General features: G+C 41.9%; 1 protein-coding gene across 5 annotated transcripts; it reads left to right on the top strand.

Annotated features, from left to right (window-relative positions):
• The first annotated feature begins 1,783 nt into the window (after positions 1-1,783).
• MKI67 (marker of proliferation Ki-67) lies at positions 1,784-20,907 on the top strand. 5 transcript variants are annotated; one of them, XM_027655304.1, is made up of 17 exons: positions 2,043-2,147; positions 2,980-3,093; positions 4,441-4,522; positions 4,604-4,719; positions 5,172-5,241; positions 5,782-5,860; positions 6,638-8,104; positions 8,421-8,659; positions 9,761-10,163; positions 11,365-11,480; positions 12,834-13,005; positions 13,090-13,224; positions 14,382-14,784; positions 14,845-15,298; positions 15,970-16,036; positions 16,469-19,480; positions 20,273-20,907. In XM_027655304.1, the coding sequence occupies exons 2-17, from the start codon at positions 3,002-3,004 to the stop codon at positions 20,410-20,412; spliced, it is 7,047 nt and encodes a 2,348-aa protein (XP_027511105.1). In that variant the 5' UTR covers positions 2,043-2,147; positions 2,980-3,001; the 3' UTR covers positions 20,413-20,907. The 5 variants fall into 5 exon arrangements, with proteins under 5 accessions (XP_027511102.1, XP_027511105.1, XP_027511104.1 ...); XM_027655301.1 differs by lacking the exon at positions 2,043-2,147 and adding an exon at positions 1,784-1,912 and having other exon boundaries at positions 14,382-15,298; XM_027655303.1 differs by having other exon boundaries at positions 5,800-5,860; positions 14,382-15,298.
• Positions 20,908-21,137: the final 230 nt, after the last annotated feature.

Here is a 21,137-nt window from a genome sequence, read left to right as displayed (position 1 = left end):
TTTCCCCTCCTGTAGATCTCCTTTTGCAAATATTTGTACAGGTGCTATTTCAGAGAGACAGATTTAAAGCCAGGCTTAAAATCTGTATTATAATTTGTGTTTCCCTGTAAGTAGTGCTGTGTTTGCAGGGACATTTCTCCCAAAGGCAGTGACAGTAAGTGCACTAATAAAGCACTGTAAATCATGTCAGAATATACAATTATTGGCATTGGGGAAATTTATTTAGTTAGTTAGTTTGATCACATGTGGGCTGGGAGAGAATGTAATAAATTCAGCTTTCAAAGAGTTTTACTGGTATAAACTGTTTGGTTTAGATACAGCATTCAGGAATAACTGCTCTTGTAGAGACCCCCAGGAAGGATCTTACTTTAATAACTCTGTATTAGCAATTATACCCAATTAGTTATCCAATAGAATCCTGATTTTTGAATGTTTTATATCTAAATTAAACGTTGTCCAGTAGAATAAAGCTATAGTGGAAAGCTGAAATAATAGTAAATTGTTATTGTTATTATTATTATTTCCTGACTTGATATGCTGAAGTAAATTAAAATCCCACCTAAGCTTATAAAATAGACTTCCAAGTAATTTAATTGAAAAGAAATAACATTTAAAAGGTTTCTTCTATCTGTGTCATATCCAAAGTACCCTAAAGCCATCACACCACATAAACTAGTCTTTGAGGCAAGCTAGATAATGAAATAAAATAGTAGTAATATCAAGAGTTCTTCTTTGGGAAAAACTGGGTAGAGGAATTTTACCCCCTGAAGCACAAAAGGCTGGATGACCTTTCTCCCCCCGTATCACTTTCCCTCACGCATGCACAGAACTTTAAATTGGAATTAAGGTCACTAGATTCCATATCTCAATAATGTGTAGTTTTATTATTTTTTTTGTTGTTGTTGTTTTTATTATTGTTATTACAGATTCAAGCATGGGCACAGGTAGAGGTACGGGCACAGGTTCAGATACAGGTTTAGGTTCAGGTGTGGGCAGAAGTTCAGCTACAGGTAAACATACAAATACAAGTTTAGGCTTAGGTTCAGAGTCAGGTTCAGGAACAGATACAAGTAGAGATGCACATACAGATTCTGATACAGATTCGGGTACAGGTTCAGGTAGCAGGGAGGGTATAGGCACAGGCTCAGGTTCAGGCATGGGTACAGGTACAGGTATGTGTGTGAGCACAGTTTCAGTTACAGGTATAGGCACAGGCAAAGGTGCAGGTTCAGATACAGGTTCAGGCACTGATATAGGTACAGGTTCAGGTAGAGGAACATGTTTCAGTTACAAGTTCAAGTACAGGTAAAGGTACAGGTACAGGTTTAGGTACAGGGAGAGGCACAGGTTCATGTACAGGCATAGATACAGGTACTAATATGGGTACAGGTTCATGTAGAGGCACAGAGGCAAGCCCAGGTTCAGGTTCAAGTACAGCTTTATGTTCGCGTACAGGCACAGGTAGAAGAACAGGTTCGCGAATAGGTACAGACTGAGGTTCAGGCACAGGTACAAATGTGGAGGCCCGTGAACAGGTACAGGCTCAGGGACAAGTGCAGGTTTATGTACAGGTTCAGGTTCAGCTCTGCCCCCCGTGAGGATGCCCCGGGGGCCCCTCAGCGCTGCTTCCCCCGCCCTGAGGCGGGAGCGGTTCCCGGGGGGCGGAGCCTCCGTTTGAACTCAAACCGCCTCCTCCGCCCCCCATTGGTTCGACCGCGCGTCGCGCGCCGCCCCTTCCACCAATCAGGGGCCACCGCGCTCCTTTTCAAAATCTCAACCGTCATCAGCTGGGTTCGTTTCTCCTTCCGCCCATCGGGCACCGGGCAAAGCTAAAAGAGTCCGGGGGCCCGGTGCCGCCTGTCGCGGACGGGCGGGCTCGGGGCGGTCCCTCAGCCACGGCGGCTGCCGGCAGGTGAGAGCGGCGGCGGCGGCTCTCGCTTCGGTCCGCCTGCGCGGTTCCGGGGGGCTCTGTTTTGGTGCGCGGCGGAGGGATACACCGAGAAAATACGGCGGGGGGGTGCGAGGGCACAGGGCTGGTGCGTGCGCGGGAAGGGCTCAGTCGGGGCCGCGCCGTGAGGGGAGAGGGGGGAGGGGGAGGCTCCGCCACACGGGGCCCTCAGCGGCCGCCAGCGCTCCGAGCGAACCAGGTACGGCTGGGCCAGAGGGTGAGGGACCGGGGGGAGACCGGCTTTGGGGAGGGGGGCCGCGGGGAGGGGTCGGCCCGCATGACACTCCCTGCTCGGTGGCTGCTTACCTCACCATGATGGCTTTTGACCCCTCCTGGGGGTTTACTCACCCCTTCCTCGGTGTTCATGTGCCCCCCGCCGGTGGCTGTGGCCGCCCGGAGCCCGGGTTTGTAAATTTTGGCTTGTGCAGCCCATGTGGGTTTTTTGGCCTGTAGGAATCGGTGAGTGCTGTGAACAGGGTGCTCTGAGTGCAGGACAGCCAATATTGTCGTTCCCCGCAAGGCACAGGCAAAGGGGACTCCTGAGGGCACTGTCAGGCTCTCCCCAACCTGGGGCTTGCTGTCAACAAGTGTTTTATTCGAGCAAAAAATTCCAGAAGGGTTTCTCTTAAATGCTTTTAATTCCCTTGCTGCTTTCAATATAGAGTATTTTTATACAGGCTCCTTTGAGGATCGCTTGTGCTTCGTGACACTCTCGTATCTATACGTGAAATAACGCAGGTTACATGAAAGTATATAAAAAGTGTATCTGGTTGTGCAAATGGGTTTAAATCAGTTAAAATCCGTTTCTTTTCCTTCTGCTTCAAAGGCTCTGGTGGGTAGCAAATACTTCTTAAATAAGTAAAATAGTCTGACTTTACATAAACGTATTCCCAGTTTTCTACACCCAGAGACACATGGAAACAGCACTGAGGTTCTTCTGTCCATTGGAGTTTGTTGAACAAAAGTAACGTATAAAAATGTTACTCTCATAAAACATTATTGGGATGAATAATCTGGATGTTCTTTTCCAGGTAAGGTTCCCTACATTCCAAGATGCCGCGCTACGGGAAAATTATTGTCATTAAAAGGAATGGGACTGATGGAATTGTTTTTCCACTCACCTCGGCTTCTTGTTTATTCGGAAGGTGAGAATTTGTTGAGCACTTGCACACATCGAAATAATGAGTGATGTTTTCCTGCAGATTAGATCTTTTAATACTTATTTGCAAAAATAAATGTTTATTCGTGAATGATGCACAGGAGAGGGAGGGAAGGTGATCCAGAAAGTTGAACTTCTCTATTTGTTATTGCTTTTTGTCCTTTCCTTGCCAGAACTACTTTTATCTGTCATCTATCTACCTATCTATTTATTTATTTTAAGTTTCTGGCCAAAGGATATCTGAGGAAGGGATTAAAAATAATCCACAATTTTTGAGATTGTCTTACCTAGAGGCAGTTTCCAGATAACTGACAAGTGAAAATAAATCTTTATTTACTTTTTTGTACCTCAGAACCTCACTAATGGAAGATGTCAACCAAAACTAGAATTAGTATTAAGAATTTATACCTCCTTCTCCAGTCTTGAAACTAACTTTGATATACTCACTTGAGTGATAGTGGGTTTTGAGCTTGATCCACCTTTTACATTGAAAGATAAAATTAATGTACCCAAATAGGATGTATGAAGACTTGACTATATTATGATCTTACTATAAATAGACTGCAAGTAAAATATTTTTATTTATCTAAACTAGGCCTGTTCAGTGCTTTACTGACTGATTATAATTGTAATTATTCAGTCCAGAATCACATCCCACGGTGAAAGTCTGTGAGAAACACTGCAGTGTCAATGAGCTGCCCGGACAGATGATAATTAATGGTGCAAACACTAATTTCAGGTACAAATTTCCCCAGGTACACTAATTTCACCAGGTATTGTGCACAGTAGGTGTTTATGTTTCCTGCCTAAGACCTACAATGCATCAAAAGCAATAGAGGTTATCTTAAAAAAAGGAAAGACAAAGAAAGTCTGTACACTTAGAAACATGTTTTCCTTCCCTCACAACTTTTAAGAAGGTAAAAGTGCTTATCCAGGTGAGGCCAAAGGTCCAACTATCTGTTCTCAGGTCAGTAACAAAGGGCTAAGACAGAGCTTAAAAGCATGTGCTGATATTGTATAGAAATATTCCACAAGTCTTAGGGAAACTTGAGAAACAATCTCAAACCACCAGCTGCTGTTGTAGTTGTGTCTCTGCTTGTTGTGATCCACTTATGGAGAGTTTGGATATTTCACATATTGTTTCTGACACAGATTCTCTGAAGTGTGAGCTGCTATTTTTTGCCACACTTCGAAGATTTGAGGTAGTTAATTTTCTTCCAGTTTTAGAAATCGTGCTTCTGTACAATTATTAACTAAAACATTGGGAAATCCCGTAATTCTAGAGCAGATTTTTCTGTGTCTCGTGTGAAAGTCAAACTGTATTTCCCCCCAGGAAAACAGAGTGTGACATCCGCATGCGACTGCCCTGGGTCTCCAACGAGCACTGTAAAATCGAAATAAATGAGAACAAGGAGGTAAGATCTGCATGTTTTCCTGGAATGAGCATTGCCTTGTTGCATCTCAGCAGGCCACTGAAATATTTGTTCTATTTTCAGGCAGTACTGACTAATTTGAGCGCAGTAAACCCCACACAGCTGAATGGGGTTTGCTTTGAGCAGCCTGTTCCTCTGAAGCACGGGGATGTCTTGACTATTATCGATCGTTCTTTCAGGTGGGTGCCAGTGCCAAACTGTTCATTTGTTGGTCCAAGAATGTCACTTCATGTAGTTTATTTATTTCCTGTTTCTTTACACTTGATTTCATATTTCTTTACTTGTTTATTACTTAGTCCAAGAATGTAACTTAATGTAGTTCATTTTATATTTCTTTACCAAGTCTTTGTCAGAAGACAAGATTGCTTGAAGATTCTGGGGTTTTTAATCACTTATGTTAAGCTAAATCAATAAAGATAAAACTGTCTTCAGAGATTGTTTTGACTTTGTTTCCAGTGTAGTCAGTTTTAGGGATAAATTTAGCAGTATTTTTAAGTTGTTAAAGCCTTTAAAAGTGACTTGTGTATTGTTGGGAGGGGAAAACTATTTCTCGATCTTTTATCTTAGTAATGGGAATTTAGTCATCAACTCTTTGACAAAAAATGGGTGTATTTTAAAATATTTCTTTCAGATTTGAATATCCACTCCAGTCAACTCCAAAGAAGAGGTGTTCCAGGTCTCCCAAAGATGAAACTCTGCAGGTAATTTTGTGGCCGTGGGCTTTTTTGTTACAAGTACATTGGTGTTAGTAGTGATGCAATATTTTATTTCTTTGTTCTATTTTCTTATTAGGAGTAACTTTTCAGCCCTAAACTACCTTTCTATCTGAAAATACAAATAAACTCCTTCAGATAAGTGCTTTAAAAAATTTAGTGATTTTAGGCTTGTCAGTTTTTGCTAATAGATAACTAATAATCTATGATGTTACTAATGCAAGCAGAGCTATAAATCTTCCACTAAGTCTGTTATGAAGGGGAGATTGAAATCTGCTGGTTTATATTCTTATGCTACAGCTGCTTTTAGAGCTAACAATACTAAAACAAGACAAATTTCTGCTCTGGGGCCTCAAAAGTATTGGTCAATGTTCTTAAATATTGAAATATTCTGGGATTTCATTTGAATACTTTTAAACCTGTTTAGTAAACAATGTGTATACTTCTATAAAATGTTTTTCAATGTACAGTTAAAAGCTGAACTGTAAAATACTTGTTACTGGGCTGTAATATTGTACAAATTTACAGGTTCTTCATGTTCAGCAGGTGGCAGAAGTGGAATTATTACACAAACAAACTTCAGGATCTAAAAGTCTTGGTGCTTCAGGTTGGTAACTGGTTTATGGGTTTTGTTTTCTTGTGTCCCCTTAACTGCATTCATTCTTAGCATAAGAAGGAAAACAAGATTCAAAAGAGGAAAAAAGGGCATTTTAAGACTCTTGAATCTGACACCACTTTGCTGTGGTGTGTCATTATACCTACATGCTCTGATTTCCCAAATCTACATCCTGCCAGGAGAAATCACTTGATTGCATCCCAACAAATTGGCAGGAACAGCCTGGCATAGGCAAAATTCACAGATATTACTTTCAGTGATTTGTGCACATTCAGTTTGGAAAGGAAGGTCAGTTCACCAGCTTTGCAAGTGCAATACAAATGTGAGTTGAAACTGGTATTGGAAACAATTGCTTGTTACGTTTTACTTTGCAGAGGCAGCAAACGCTTAATATGTGGCAAATTCACCTTTTTGATTAAAATTTACCTTGCAGTTCTCTGCTAGATCACTTTTCAGCAAGTATTCTTTCCTAATAAGACACTGAAATAAGTATAATTTTGGAGATACATATTGAAGTAATTGTTTAGATACAAAGTTTTTGGGGGAAGGCTTTTTATCTACAGACGGGTTTGATTTTTATGACAAATATTCCAGTTTTAAAAGCCCAGGCTGTTTCCAAGTGTTCCATTTCAGTGGACCCTTGTTGACTGCCTTGGGAGAGGAATGGAAGGAATTTTTAATCTGTATTTATGGAACTTATATTTGTAGTTCTGCAATTTTTAAGTCACTTTCTGTATTACTTTTTGTTTTGCTTTGCTTCCTTTATAGATAATGCTGAATGTGAAGAAAAAATTGTCAATGAAAATAAACAAACCACAGAGGAAAATGTATCCAAAGCTTTACCTGTCAAACCAAAAACACCCAAACCTTCACACAGAATACACCAAGTTATTAAAAAACAAAATGAGATGTCTCCCTTTACTAATCTCTATGAAAAGCTGAAACGTGAGATACAAATGAAAGAATCTGTGCAAAAGGGAAATGACTCCCAACAAGCTGCAAGAGAAGGTGGGGAGAGTGTTGTGCCAGAGCCAAGTGCTCAGATTTCATCCCCAGATTGTGATCTGGGCAGCCTGAATAAAGGAAAAGAAAGAGGCAGAAGTGGAAATATGGAAGAATGTGTAATTGTAAGAAGTGAAGTGAACCCCTCAGGGTTTCAGCAGCTGGCAGCTGGAGGAAGTGCACCCAGGAGGAGTTTTCCCAGGAGGAGTTTTCCCAGAAGTCTTCAAAATTCTTTTTTGCAGGAGGTGTTGAGAGATACCAGTCAGAGTCGCTTGCAAAACCCTGAGGAACTGAGTACACCAGTCACATCTAAAGGTGCCAAGGTTACTCCCAGCAAGGAGAATGGTGAGAATTCCCTGTTTGCACTGCAGCAGTGCTCCATAGAACGCTTGGATTCTTCAGTTAGGGAGAAAATACACATCTCTACAACTCACACCCCAAAGGTTTCTGAAGCAGATAAACATGTACTGTCCACACCAAGGCCCAGGAGGAAGAGCCCTCGGTCTCCTTCCAAGGAAATCACTGGAATGAATCCTGTGAATGCTGATACTCCAACCACCCGCCGGCGTGTGTCACTGAAACCCAAGCGTCTGTCAGAAATTCCAGCTGAAACTCCAAGGGAAGGTTCAGACATCACTCAACTGCCTTTCCCAGAAAACAAATCCATGAAACAAAGACAAAATAGCAAGGGACGCCCATCAGGAACACCTGCACAAGAAGTGCTGAAGGAAATCAGTGATCAGGCAAACTTTAACTCAGAGGTGGGACTTTCTGAAAGTCCTGCTGCTTTCTCCAGTTCCAAGAGTCCCAGAAGAAACAGCAGGCAAAGTAAAGAATTAGACAAAAGTGTCCATACAGAGACACTGGCTTTGGAAGAGTTAATGGCATCTCCTGCTGGTCAGACACCTGGATCTGGGAGGAAAAGGGGAAGGCCAAGGAGCTCTGAGAGGAAAAGGGAAAGGCCAAGGAGCTCTGGAATGCTGACTGAAACAGCACTGGAGACAAACACTGTGCAAGAACATCCTGGTAAGACTAGAGACAGAAAAGAGAGTGGAACTCCAGCAGACCTGGCCATGGAGGGGCATCACCAGAAACAAGACTTGAAAGATGCTGGTGATATTAGACCACGTGGGCTGTCAGCAAAGAGAGGTTCTGGAAGTGCTCCTATGCTGGAAGAAAACAAGGCTGTCCCAGAAAAAAATACTTCTGGCCTGTTGGGTGGAGAAGACTCGGGTAAATACATTTCATCCACTGTCTTGTTTTTATATTGAGAAATTCTTAAAACACCTTTCTGAGAATTTTAACACTTACATAAAATATAGAACCAATTGCTGACATTAGTTCTAAAATATGTAGTTATATTTGATCATAATAACACTCGGTAATATAATTAAAGTTTCCTGCATTAAATCTATTTCTCTTTAAGGTAAGTTCCCATCTGGTTCGTTTCCAGCTTCAACATGCACAAGGAAACACTGTTTTCCCTGTGGGTTAAAGTGTTGACTTGGATTCTTAAATACATAGAAATATTTTCAATTGTACTTTTCAGGCAAGACAAAAAGGTTGTCTCAGAAGAGGAAAAGTGATGATTTGCTCCTTCAGACTTCAGGAAAAAGAAAGAGAGTGTCTTTTGGTGGCCATCTGAGTCCAGAACTTTTTGATAAAAGTTTACCTCCCAACTCTCCCCTTAAAAGAGGAGCTCTTCCTGCCAGGCTGAGCTTGCCCTATGGAACCTCACCTCGTGCTGTGCTGAAAAAGGCTCAGGGATTGAAGCTCTTCACAGACCAGGTAAACTTTAAGACTACTCAAGTTGCTAAGACCATTACTGTTAACAGAACTTATCAATTCTAATTTTTTTAAATTCTATTATTTATTATAATTATTTCAAAATTAGTATCAAACCTTGTTTGATGTATGTTGGTGTCACAAGTGAGTGTTTTAGGATACTCAAAGAATCACCAGCAAAGGCATTGGCAAAAGCAGGTTTATTATGAACTGAAAGTGCAACAAAGTTCATGGGCAAGGTCACTTTGCAATTTACTGGATGGTTACAGCACACAGAGAAAAATCAGATTAAAATCAATCAATCTGAAACTGAAATCTATGTAAAAGGATCCAAGAGGAGGCCGGGCATGGAAAAAGGGTAAAAGGATGGGAAAGGGTAAGAATAAAAAGGCCTAACTAATGGGATATCCATGCTACTTAATCCTCCTGATCCAGTCCCCAGGATACCAGTCCCATCTCTCCCTGAACCTTTTGGAGAGCTGAGGGTCCCTCCATAGGACTCGTCAGAGGATGGAGACAGGAATGCTGACCAAGCAGGTTCAATTATTATTCTGCATTGATAATTCCAGTGGTTTGAGGGACCACTAAGGATTAAATAGCACTTGTTTCTGTGGATTTGATGGCATAGGATTCAGTCTTAGAAATCTGTGGAGAGGAGCTTTCACCAGTCCTATCAGGAGCCTGGGAGGTAGTGGGAGGTACTGTGAGGGTTAAGTTAGTTTTTGTTGTGCCAGTACACATTGTTACAGTTGTGGGTACCTTACACTCCTTCCCTTTCCATACTTGGTTTCAGTGGGATGCATATTTGGGTTTAAGTGCAGTTATGAGTTACCACAGAGATTGTTACAGATGAAAGAAGTGAGAGTTTCAACCCTCAGTGGGTTGAGCTTGTTGATATCTGTGTCCAATTTGGTTCATTCTGGCCCTGGTTGCTTCTATGAGAAGGGTAAGCAGTCCTTCAGTAGACAACTTGATATTCAGTGGAGATGTGCTGAAAAACTACTGCATTAAAAAAGAAGAAAAAAAATCCCAAAATCCACCATGTGCTAATTCTTTGTTGTTGGTTTTGGTTTGTTTTTTTTGTTTGTTTTTTTTTTTTACCAGGAAGAACAAATGTCACAAAGAAGTTTGCCAGCCCAGAAGTCCCCAGCTGCCTCCTCCCCTTCCTCAGGGAAGGCAGCACCTCAAGTTCCTTCAGGCTCTCCAGCCCCTTACAGAAAAGGGCGTTTCTCCATTTCCCAGCTCCCGGCACCACTCCCAATCCCAGAGGAGAAGGATTCTGGTGCACAGGACCTGAATGCAAAGGAGAAAAGTGGTGTGAGAGTGAAAACACCTCAGTCTTCCCTCATTAACCAAGATGACAAAACCTTTGCATCAGCTACACCTGCCAAAGTAACCAGAAGTGCCCAAGTGGATTTGAAGGGCACTTCCACGAAGAGAAGGAGCGGGGCTGTGGGAGTTCTCCATGCAAAGAGAAGAAGTGGTGCCTCCTGTGCTAATTTATTGGGTTTGTTTCAGCAGCTGCTTTGAAATATCTATTTTAATGCTTTAAAATACAGAAACAAAACTGAGGTAGGCTTGTTTTGTTATGCAGAGGCCACCAAGAGGTTGATGTGTCTTCTGACAACTGTGTTGGGCTTGTTGGAAGCAACTGGGAAGTGCAAAATGTTGCATTTTCTTGTATTCATAAAGCAAACTTACTAAAACATCTATTAACTCATGTTTAGAACACAAACCTTAACGTTCAGAAGTTGAAAAATGGTAAAATTAACATCCTTTTTGCAAGGTTAGTTTCCAGTGCTTTTTCAGATAATTTCCTGGGTGCTGGGTATTTTTCTCTGCATCCAGAACACCTTTGCAATGACAGCTTTTCAAAGTTCTTTTCATTTACAAACTTACACAGCAATTCTAACAGGTCAATACTAATATCCTTTTATTTAGGAACAGCATTCCCATTTTATTTCTACTTAAATAACTGATTTCTTTTGTATGATCTCTGTCTTCTCCCAGCTTTTTTTCTGAATTAAAAGAGGCAGATATCCTACAAACTTCCAGCTTCATTTATTACACAACTATAACTAATTCCCTGATCCCTCTGTTGTGTACAGAATCATGCTGGGATAAAGGTAACCTTGCTCTGGGAATTTTTGGAATGTGTCATAAGGAGAAGGTGATACAAGAGAAATTATGAAAACTGTGTAGATCTAAATGCTTTAAGCAGTATAAATAGAGTTTTCTGCCCATGAAATTCCTCAGAAAGGTGGTGAAAGACAAGCTGGATATGCTCTACTTCTAAATCATTTCTCTGATGTTAAATCTCACCAGAGGAAAGCTCATGGATAACGAATGAGTCTGAAAGGCTCATGGCAAGTTTTTTTGGGAAAAATTCTCTCCTTGCAAAAAGAGTGAGTATGGAACTGGGTCAGTGTTTGGTTCCAGGATCTCACATCTCTTTGATACTGTGTGGAGCTCATTGTTTTGTTGTGGAAAGTCATCCTGAGGAAACTTGGCCACTTGTTAAATTGAGGTTTTCCAACTGGAAGTGCTTCAGAGAGCGCTTTTGGTGTTGTCAGATGATACAACAACCACTTTCCTGTGCTTGACTGCATTGGAAAATCATAAAATCAATTGGAATCATAAAGAAATAATTGTGAACTTCCTTTTAAAAAGCTGAGAGTTAAAGTGGTTATTTCTCCCTTACTTTCTAGTTGCAAAATCTTGGGCAGAAGTGGTAAAATTGGGTGTTGCAAGACCACAGTCAAAGACTTCTAAGAAAAGTGTCCAAAGAGGAAGATCCCTAAAGAGGATAAAACAGCCACCAAAGGTATTCTTTTCCTTTTTCATGCTCACTTTGTTTCCTTGCACGGCTACCAAACAGCTTGGATATATTTTGCTACAGAAGCTGGAGGCTTCTGAGCTCTTGCTGGGATGTTGATGGGTGTTGATGCCTTTGTCATGGTATGTAAGGAATGTAGGTTTTGTTTAAAAGGAATCATAGAATCGTTAAGGTTGGAAAAGACCTCTGGGATCACTGAGTCAAATATTTCAGCAATAACATCCTCCCTGAGCCTTCTTTTCTCCTGACTGAGCCTCCTCAGCTCCTTCAGCTGGTCCTGATGCTCCAGACCCTTTCCCAGGTTTGTTCTCTTCACTGGACACTCTCCAGCCCCTCAATGTCCTTCCTGAACTGAGGGACCCAGAACTGGACACGGCACTCGAGGGGCCCAGCAGTGCCAGCACAGGGGCAGTCACTGCCCTGCTCCTGCTGCCACACCACTTGAGATCCAGCCCAGGTGCCACTGTCCGCCTTGTCCACCTGGGCACACCTGGGCTCGTGGTCAGCCGTGGTCACCAGCACCCTTTGCCACTGGGCAGCTTTCCAATCACTCTTCCCTTTAGCCTGGAGTACTACATGGTGCTGTTGCAACTCAGGGCAGGACCTGGCACTTGGTCTTATTGAGAACCTCCTGCAGTTCCGTCAGCCCATGGATCCAGCCTTTCCAGATTCCCCTGCGGATCAACCCTCCTGCCCAACTCAGTGTCACCCATGGGTTGATTGAGGGTGCCCTCCATCTTCAGTAAAGACCTTGAACAGGATTGTACCCAAAACTGATTCTTGGGGAACCCCATTAGTGACCAGCCACCAACTGGAGATGGCACCATTCCCCACTCTGGGCCCAGCTGTTCTACCAGTTCTTAACCCAATAAAGAGCACACCTGTCCAAGCCATGGGATGCAATTTTTCCAGGGGAATGCTATGGGAGATGGTGTCAAAGACTTCACTGAGATCCAGGTAGATAAATCCACAGCCTCCCCTTCATCTACTGGCCAGGTCACCTGGTCATAAAAGGTCAGGTTGGTCAGGCAGGACCTTCTTTTTCTAAGCCCCAGCTGGCTGAGCCTGCTCCTTGGTAGTCCAGTGCGTGCCATGTGGTCACACTGAAGTTGATCTGTTCTAGAACCATCCTGAACTCCAGGATCAGGCTGATAGGTCTGTAGTTCCCTGTGTCCTCCTTCCAACCCTTGTAGCTGGCACTGGACAACCTCCAGTCATGTGGGACCTCCCTGGTTAACCAGGACTGATGATGAGTGATGGAGAGTGGTTTGGCCACCTCTTCCACCAAGCAGAATCTTTATTTAATAACTCTTAATTTTCTGTTTCCTATTGCCTCTGCAGACTACAGAGAGGAAAATAAAAGGTCACTTCAGCACAGGTCATGCTGAGTCACCTGCTACAATAGTTGTAGGTAGAGCTTACTCCACCACGCTCAGATCAACTGGACGGGTCCCTAAAGTGGTAAAAAATCCCATCCTGAAGCTCAACATGAATATGGATGAAAGCTTCACAGGTGAGGTTTTAGTCTGCTGCTCACTGCCACGTGCGTAGTTCTTGTGTCAAAACATGTGCTTACTTCTCCAAATACAATTTCTAGGAGTGCCTGAAATGTTTCAAACTCCGGAAAATAAGAGTGAGAAAACATTACCTTTGGCTGCTGCTCAGAGTGCTGATTTTACACCAACCTGTGCTGCAGGGGACATTTCTGACTTGCACACCCCTGAAGAATCTGGTATGTTTGTAATCTAACAAAAGGGATAATTAGGGTGTAATGTGTGGTAGCTGTGGTCTCAACCTGGGCAGACTTAAAGTATTGAGATTGTCACTTGAAAAGGGGCAGAAAAGATGAATTTTCTGTCCGACCTGTATTAATTTATTTTTTTGGCTGTCAGCATCCCCTAGGAGATCAAAGCTTTTTAATGTCCAAAGCAGTCTGTTAGCCTCTCACCTAATGAGACCCTTCGCTTAACAGATTCACTGAGACAGGCAGGACATTTGATACCTATTTATAAAAGGACTGCACAGAACAGCAGTAGGAAAACCCCTCAGGTTTCTCCTATGAATTATTTCAGCGTCGGCAAAACTGTCAGCACCTAAAAATGGACTCACTCAAACAGTTCACGAAGTGACATGTTTATTAATACAAGTTCGTGACAGTGTCTGGGGTTTGCTGTATCTGGAATAGGCTCTAACTGCCAAAAAAAGCACATTTGAACTGTGTAGTAATAATAATAATACAAAGCATAGGCACACATGCTAAAGCAAGAGCAACTTACAGCAAAGTAGTAAATAAAAATGTTGAAGTAATATGGAGCAAAAGTAGTAGTGGATAGGTGTGAAGCAATCGCTCACCCCACGGCATCCTGAGAAGGTGGAGGGAGAAAAGGTAGCCCTTCGATTATCTCCACAGCATTGATGGAACTTCTCCCCAATTTTTCCTTATGTCCAATCTCTCTTTATACCTTTTTCTTTAGGAAGTTTGAGTGTCTGTAGTCAATAAACTAATTTTTGGGGTGATAGATGGAATAGGCCCAAAGGTCCACTTCCCGAATTCCTGGCAGATAGGAAGTTTGCAAAAAAAGACCAGTGTTATCTCCATATCACTCCTTTCTTCATTTTAATACTTTTATCAGTTTCTGGGAATGTCTCCCCAGATGCAGGGTTTTTCCAGGAAGCCATCAGAAGCCTTTTTTGTGTGACCTTATCTATCACCTTACAGAGATGAAGCATCCATAACCATAAAACAAACCATTAATATTAATCATGTATCAAAAGAAAATTTTGTTGTTCCAGTTAATTTCTGTGTAGGTGATTTTCTTATTCATTCTATTGGTATGAAATTTAACTGTCAAACTATTGTTTATTACATAAATCTACTACTTATTTCAGGAGAGATGATGGTGTCACCCTTAAATAGTTCAGATGCTTCAGAACAGAAACAAGAGAGTCCAGGCATTTGTCAGTTGCTGAGAGAGAAGTCATCTCTAAGCTCTGTGTTTGATGAAATATCCACAAAAACTCCTGAAAAAAGAAAATCTGTGCAAGAAGATAATATTAATGTGGATAGTTTATCAATCATTCCAGAAAGACAAGCATCTCTGGTGAAATCAGGAAGGAAAAGAAGGACTCCAAAGCAGAAGTTGGAGCCAGTTGAGGTCACGTCAGGCATCAAGGAGATTTTAAGGACCCCAGAGCAAGGGTCAGAGACAGTAGAGTTCTTTTCTGGCATCAAGCAGCTCTTGAAGACCCCAAAGCAGAACACAGAGCCTGCAGAGGCTTTGTCAGGCATCAGGCGGCTCATGAGGACCCCGAAGCAAGAATTGGAGCCTGTAGAGGCTTTGTCAGGTATCAGACGGCTCATGAGGACCCCGAAGCAGGAATTGGAGCCTGCAGAGGCTTTGTCAGGCATCAAGCAGCTGCTGAGGACCCCGCGGCGGAAGCCAGAACCAGTGGAGGACCTGTCTGGCATTAGGCAGCTCATGAGGACCCCACAGCAAGAGCCAGAACCAGTTACAGATGAAATTGCCCTTAAAAGGTTGCTGAAGACCCCAAAACAGAAATACTCACCAGTTGAAGACATGGTTGGGATCAGCCGCATTTTCAAGACACCGAAGGAAAAAGTTCAACCCATAGAAAACATGTTTGGTATCAGCAGATTGGTGAAGTCTCCCAGACAGAAGAATCAACCAGTTGAGGATTTTGTGGGGCTGCAAAGGCTCATGGCAGAGCCCAGGCAGAAACGTTCTGATGGTGAAGTGGACTATGCTGGAATGACAGAAATGTTTGATATACCAGAGGAAATGGAGGTAAAATTCTTTCCTTACCTTTTGGAAGGGATGTGTTTAGACTTCAAAGCCTGTGGTTGAAATGAATTCTTAGGCCTCCTAGTATGACTTCACGTATCTTGGAGCATTTTATAGACAGCTGCCTTTGCCTGTGTTAATATGTATTTTCTTTGAGGGGGCCCTGTGTAAGTAGCTCCTGAGGTTGCTCTGAGTGACCGTTCTGACCTTACAATTCACAGCTTCATCACTTGTGTCGTTTGTGAATTTTATTGGTGCTGATTTTCATGTTCTGTAGATAAAATGTTGAGTATCACTGGGCTTAGTGCTTAGAACTACAATAAAACACTGCAAGACACTCAATTTTTCTTCAATACCCCAATTCCCTTTGAGCACTCATTTAGACACTTGTCAACCAATAGAGTTAATGTTACTTTTTAACTCTGCAGTGTTTGTTGCCTTTCACTTTAAAAACTGCTACACCACTTTAGATGGCAAGAATTGTTTGCTATATTTGTGTGCTTTTGTCAGATGTATGGATGGAGTTATAAAATTAGTTGATTTCATTTTTAGGGAAAAGAATTTGCCAAGAATTTTTACAAGTATTACTATACATTTTGTATTGGTTGGCTCTATAATTTCCTGTCCTGTCAGACAGGCATTTATTGATTATTGATTATTGTTTATTCCCTTAGGTCAGATCAGTAATGGATTCTCAGCAAGATTCTGCACCTCCTTGTTCTAATTCCAGTCATAAACATGGTGAGTACACTTTGTTTAGAAGAATAATGAACGTAAAAAGTAATACATGTTACCATGAAGTTCAAATCTTGTTTAAAGCTCTCAGTGAGCTCTGCTAATTCCTGAGCTAAGATCCCTTTTTCCCTTGAAGACAGGTGAACATATTAGTGTGAAAAACCTGACGTTAAGGTTTCCACTTCAGATTATCTTTGCAAAGACTTTCAAGAGCATAGTTGAAAGTGATGAATGATACCTACCAAATAAACCAAAGAACTTTGATCAGAAGTCTGGTCTTTTCATGTAGTAATTGGTTAAAATATTTATTTATTTTTAAATTAAGATATTGTGTGATTTGTTTGAGAAAGGTGACTGTTAGGAAAATGGAAACTCACAGATACTTTGATCAGGCATAGTAATGTCTAACTTTTCTTTGTGCTCTTTACCCTGTTCTAGAAAATAAAGGAAATATTCCCCAAGGTGAAAATACTCCACAAAAGGAATCAACTAGTGCGGATCAGTCTCCCCAGAGACCAAGAAGGGGCAGGCCAAGGAAGACTGTTCATCATGCTGCAGCAAAGCAGAGTGAAAAGGATGTGAATTTAAAAGAATTGCAAAGTCTGGATACCTCCAGCACCCAAGAGGAGATGAGAGCAATCACACCTGAAAACAAAGGAAGAGGAAGGAGAACAAAGCGTTGCCTACAAGAGGTTGTTTCGAAGCACCCTGATCAGGAACCACATGGAGCTACTCAAAGACCAGGAAGAGGTAAAAGGAGAGAACTGAAGGAGTTGAAACATCCAAGTGAGACTCTTGAGTCTGGTGTTGAAGGTTCTTCAGTGCTACCAGAAGAGCCTGCAAATATGAAACAGCCCTTGCAGGAGTGTGGTGTCGATGACATGTTAGAAACTGGAGATGATCCAACCAAAAAGACAGGACCTGGTGACATTCAGAAGGAAAATTGTCAGCTGCAAACAGGTGTAAATGAACTTGATAGCAAATCTAATGACAGTGGTATAGAAGACAGTGGAGAAGTGCTTCTGTCACCCAGGAAGAGGACCAGAGGAGTAGAAAACACAGAACCACCGATTCCACCTAAAAGAGGACGAAGGGCTAGAAATGACCAAGTTAAACAAGATCCTTCAGCAGAACTTCATGGAACAACAAGGAGGCTTCGTAAAGACCCACCAGCAAAGGTTCTACAAAGAGATGAATGGACTTTTGACAAGGATTCTGAGGCTGTCACAGCAGAAGAACCTGAAAAGGGAACAGAACTTGAAGTACAGGTAACAGAGAAAAGAGTTAAGTCTTTAAGAAGTACTAGAAACAGAAAGCACTCAGCTGAAGGAAAAGCAAACACTTTTGGGGTCACACAGGACATTCAGAAAACTGAGGAAACATCAAATCAAACTGAAGCACAACTACACATCAAGAATGAGATGGAAGTATCTCAGGGATCTGAAACAGAAAATGCTCAGGAAATTACAACAGAGGCATCTCAAAGATTAAAGACAGAGTCACCATCTTGGGAGACAAACAAACTGCCAGTCACTGCTGTGAACTTGGAAGCAAACAGAAGGGCAGCACAGGAAACAAACAGGACGAGGAGCAGGAGAGGCAAAAAAGACTCTTTGGAGCAAAAGGCTGAGGAATTTACCGAAGATGGGAGCAACCTGAAACTAATTCCTTCTAAGTTGAGGTCAGACACAGAAGTGGATGAATCTCTCAAAGATTCTTTGGGCTCTGTTTGTGTCAAGAACACATCCCAAGCTACAGAGGACCAGAACAGCCCAGCTGCCATGTCAGTACCTGCTGCAAACAGTGACAGTCTTGCTCCTGACCATCAAAAACGGGCAAGAAACCAACAGGGAATACTTAAAGCAAAGCAAACTGAAATCCTACAGGAGAATCCAGCACAAAGAAACAGAGCAGTGTTTAGAAGAGGTAAAAAAGTTAATTTTGAACTTGGAGAAAGTAGTTTCAAAGAGGTTGAAATAAAAAGCAGTTTACCAGGGGATGCTGAAGGAATGACTGACAACAGTCAACATGAGAATTTGGAAAATCCTTCACGAGTGAGGAGGGGCAGAAGAAAGCAAGTTGATTCCATTCCACAAACAGCCAGTCCTACCTTTATGGAAAAACAAACATTAACTGCAGATCACAGTGAAGATGAGGCTTTTGTGAAGGAGCAAGATGCAGTTCTGGAAGGTGCTCCCTGTTCAGTAGAAGCCAATCCACCGAGACGAGGGAGAAGGCGAGAGGTTAGTGCGGCATCACAGACATCGAGATCTCCTTCTGTCAGAACGAGACGTGGGTGGCTGGAAGGAGGTGATAAAAAGATGACTGTGAGGGAAGATGAAAATCCAGCTTTGGGAAATAAAACTTCTCAGGTAAAAGCAAATGCATCAGCAAGGGACAGAAGGAAGAAGATTGATCTTGCAGCAGAGGCAAAAAGTTCAGCTCCTCTCCAGAGAAAATGTGGCTTGTCAGAGACTGATGCTAAAGATGGGGGAGCTAATGAAGAACAAAGTGTGCCTTTGGAAACAGTGTCCTGTGCAGAAGAGAAGCCATTAGGAAGAGGCAGAAGGAAAGAAACTGCACTGGCATCACACACAACAAATTCCATTCCTCTTAGAGGGAAACGTGGTTTGCCAGTGGATAATGGTAGGGAAGACATGCCCAAAAAAGAGCAAAACATTCCCTTAAAACCTGGTGATTCATCTGTAAAAGAAAATCAACTGAGAAAAAGCAGGAGGAAAGAAATTGCCCTCAAAGAAGCCACAAGCCCTAATCAGGGGGAACAGGTCCCATCAAAACAAAGTGGTAGAAAGAATGACTATAGGGAAGCAAAAAAAGTGAGTTTGGAGAATTCTTCCCAAGAAAACAGGGGTCTTTCAAAAGAGAACTCGAGGCAAACAAGCACTTCAGTGGCTGGTATTTACACCTCACTTCAAGGTTTGCCAGAAGATGGTAAGGATGGAGCTCCTGAGGAACAGCAGAGTAAACTTTTAGAAGGAGCTCCACCTGCAAAAGAAAATCTATCAAGAGTGAGCAGAAAGAAAACAACTTCTTCCACATCTGAAGAAACTCCTTATACTTCTCTCAGGGAAAAACCTAACCTGCCCAAAGGTAGAGGGCAAAAGAGGATTCTTAAAGAAGCTGAAGCTACACCTCCAGAAAATAATTTGTGCCGGGGAAGAACAAGGCAAGTGAGGAATAACAGGAGGGAGGTACAATTCACATCAGAGGCAGCTATTTCTACTTCTCTCCATGAAAACAGTGAGTTGCCTGAAAATGGAAATGCTCTGGAAACTGAGAATTTGTGTGTGACATCCACTGGTTGTGAGGGCAGGAATCAGTCTGGAAAAGGAAAGGAGGGAAACCCTGTGCCACAGGCAACGTCCACTTCTCGCAGAAGGAAGTGTCAGCTGCCAGCAGATGACTCGGCACCCAAAAAACTAAAATCAGGTGAGTGAGAATTTGCTTTCTCTTTTCTAAGGGTGGCAAAGTTATGTGCAGATACAGCAATAATATGTGCAAAGCTCTGTGGGCTGATGTAGATCATTGAATCAGAGCCATTCAGGTTGGAAAAGACCTCAAAGATCCCAGCTCCCTCAGCCACTCCTGGTGCTCCAGACTCTTCCCCAGCTCCCTTCCCTTCTCTGGACACGCTCCAGCCCCTCAATGTCTTGTGAACGCACCAAACCTGGACAAAGCACTTGAGGTGCCTCACCAGCTCAACACAATCACTTCCCTGCTCCTTTTGGCCACCTAAAGTACTCCCTGGAATTTTCAGCTTAATGTGATATAGCTTAAAAACTACCACGATGCAAATATTATCAAACAAATTTTGAAATAGAAATGACAGCGACTCTTTGGAGCTCCATATTGAGGAATTTCCTGCCATAAAACTTAGATTTTCATGTTTGCAGGACTTTCCTTGGGTGTTGGTGATGTTTCAGTTTTACATTTCAGTGGAAGGAATTTTACCTCAAATGGAAGCTAATTGGTTTTGGTGCTCTCATTAATGTTAACCTACTTTCAGAAATAGCTGTAAATCCTCAGGGATGCAACTTAAAGGATATTGGATGTGCAGAAGAATGGGGTTTGTATCTGGTTTGTTGGATTCAGAGATGTAATCTCTGGAATATTGTCAGTAGGGACATTTCCCTTAAAAACAGTGAAAGTGAAGATCAAATTTTATGTGAATTGTTTGGTTGGTGATACAAATTTACAGTTAATTTTTTTGTGTATAAATAGGGAATGATGAAACCGGATCGCTGGGAAAAGGAAAAAGGAACAAAACTAAGGAAGAACTTGGGAAAGAGAATGTGAGGGCAGCTCAGACCTCTGGAGTCATGGACAGGAAGACAAGATCCAGCACAAGAACAAGGAAATAGTTTTAAGAGTCCCAGAACCAGTTTTTTAAATCAATTCAGTCATTCAAATTCCAGGGATTTTTTTTTCAATGTGAATTGATTTGCACTCAGATTTTAAGCTCAGATTTTGATAATTCAGTCATTCCTTTATAAAATGTGTTTCTTACCATGTTTTTTTAACAGCTTTGTCTATGTGTGGTGGTTCCTGAACCAGGGGTGCTTGTGCAAAGCTGCAAACATAAAAATACATCTTGTTAGACCAGTATTTATCCAATTTTTCTATTAATTAGTACAGCAATCAGGAAGCCTAATTACTGCCAGGTGAAGCTATTTTCTGCTTGAATTTTCATATGCTTAAGTTTTATTTTTCATTAGAGCTCTGTAAATATTCTTTAAAAAAAACTATAGCTGTATTAGAACTACTATACTGAAATTTTGATAATTTTTTCTTTAAAAATTAAGTTCTTTTTACTGAAAAGTGGAGATTTGCAAGTCATTAAACTTGTAAACAGTTTGGGACTTCTGTGTGTTTGGTGTTCCTATGAGTAGCTAAGAGTGTATAATTACTACTGTCTTCTCCCAGGTTTATTTCAAAAATTCCTTCTCTCTGGTGTGGTTTGGAGATGGTTTTTAGGACCTTTTATGGGTAATTTGTCTTTGAGGCTGGTGGCTTCTTGTTAATTTGTTAAATGCAGAAACAGAGAAAATTCAGCCTGGACTTGGAACTTCTTGGGAGTTTTTAGACC

This window comes from Corapipo altera, unplaced genomic scaffold (assembly GCF_003945725.1).
Source record: "Corapipo altera isolate COAL_440 unplaced genomic scaffold, ASM394572v1 180, whole genome shotgun sequence".
In the NCBI taxonomy this organism is placed as follows: Eukaryota; Metazoa; Chordata; class Aves; order Passeriformes; family Pipridae; genus Corapipo; species Corapipo altera.
Note: the sequence above shows the minus strand (reverse complement) of the source record. Positions and strands in the feature narration are given on the sequence as shown.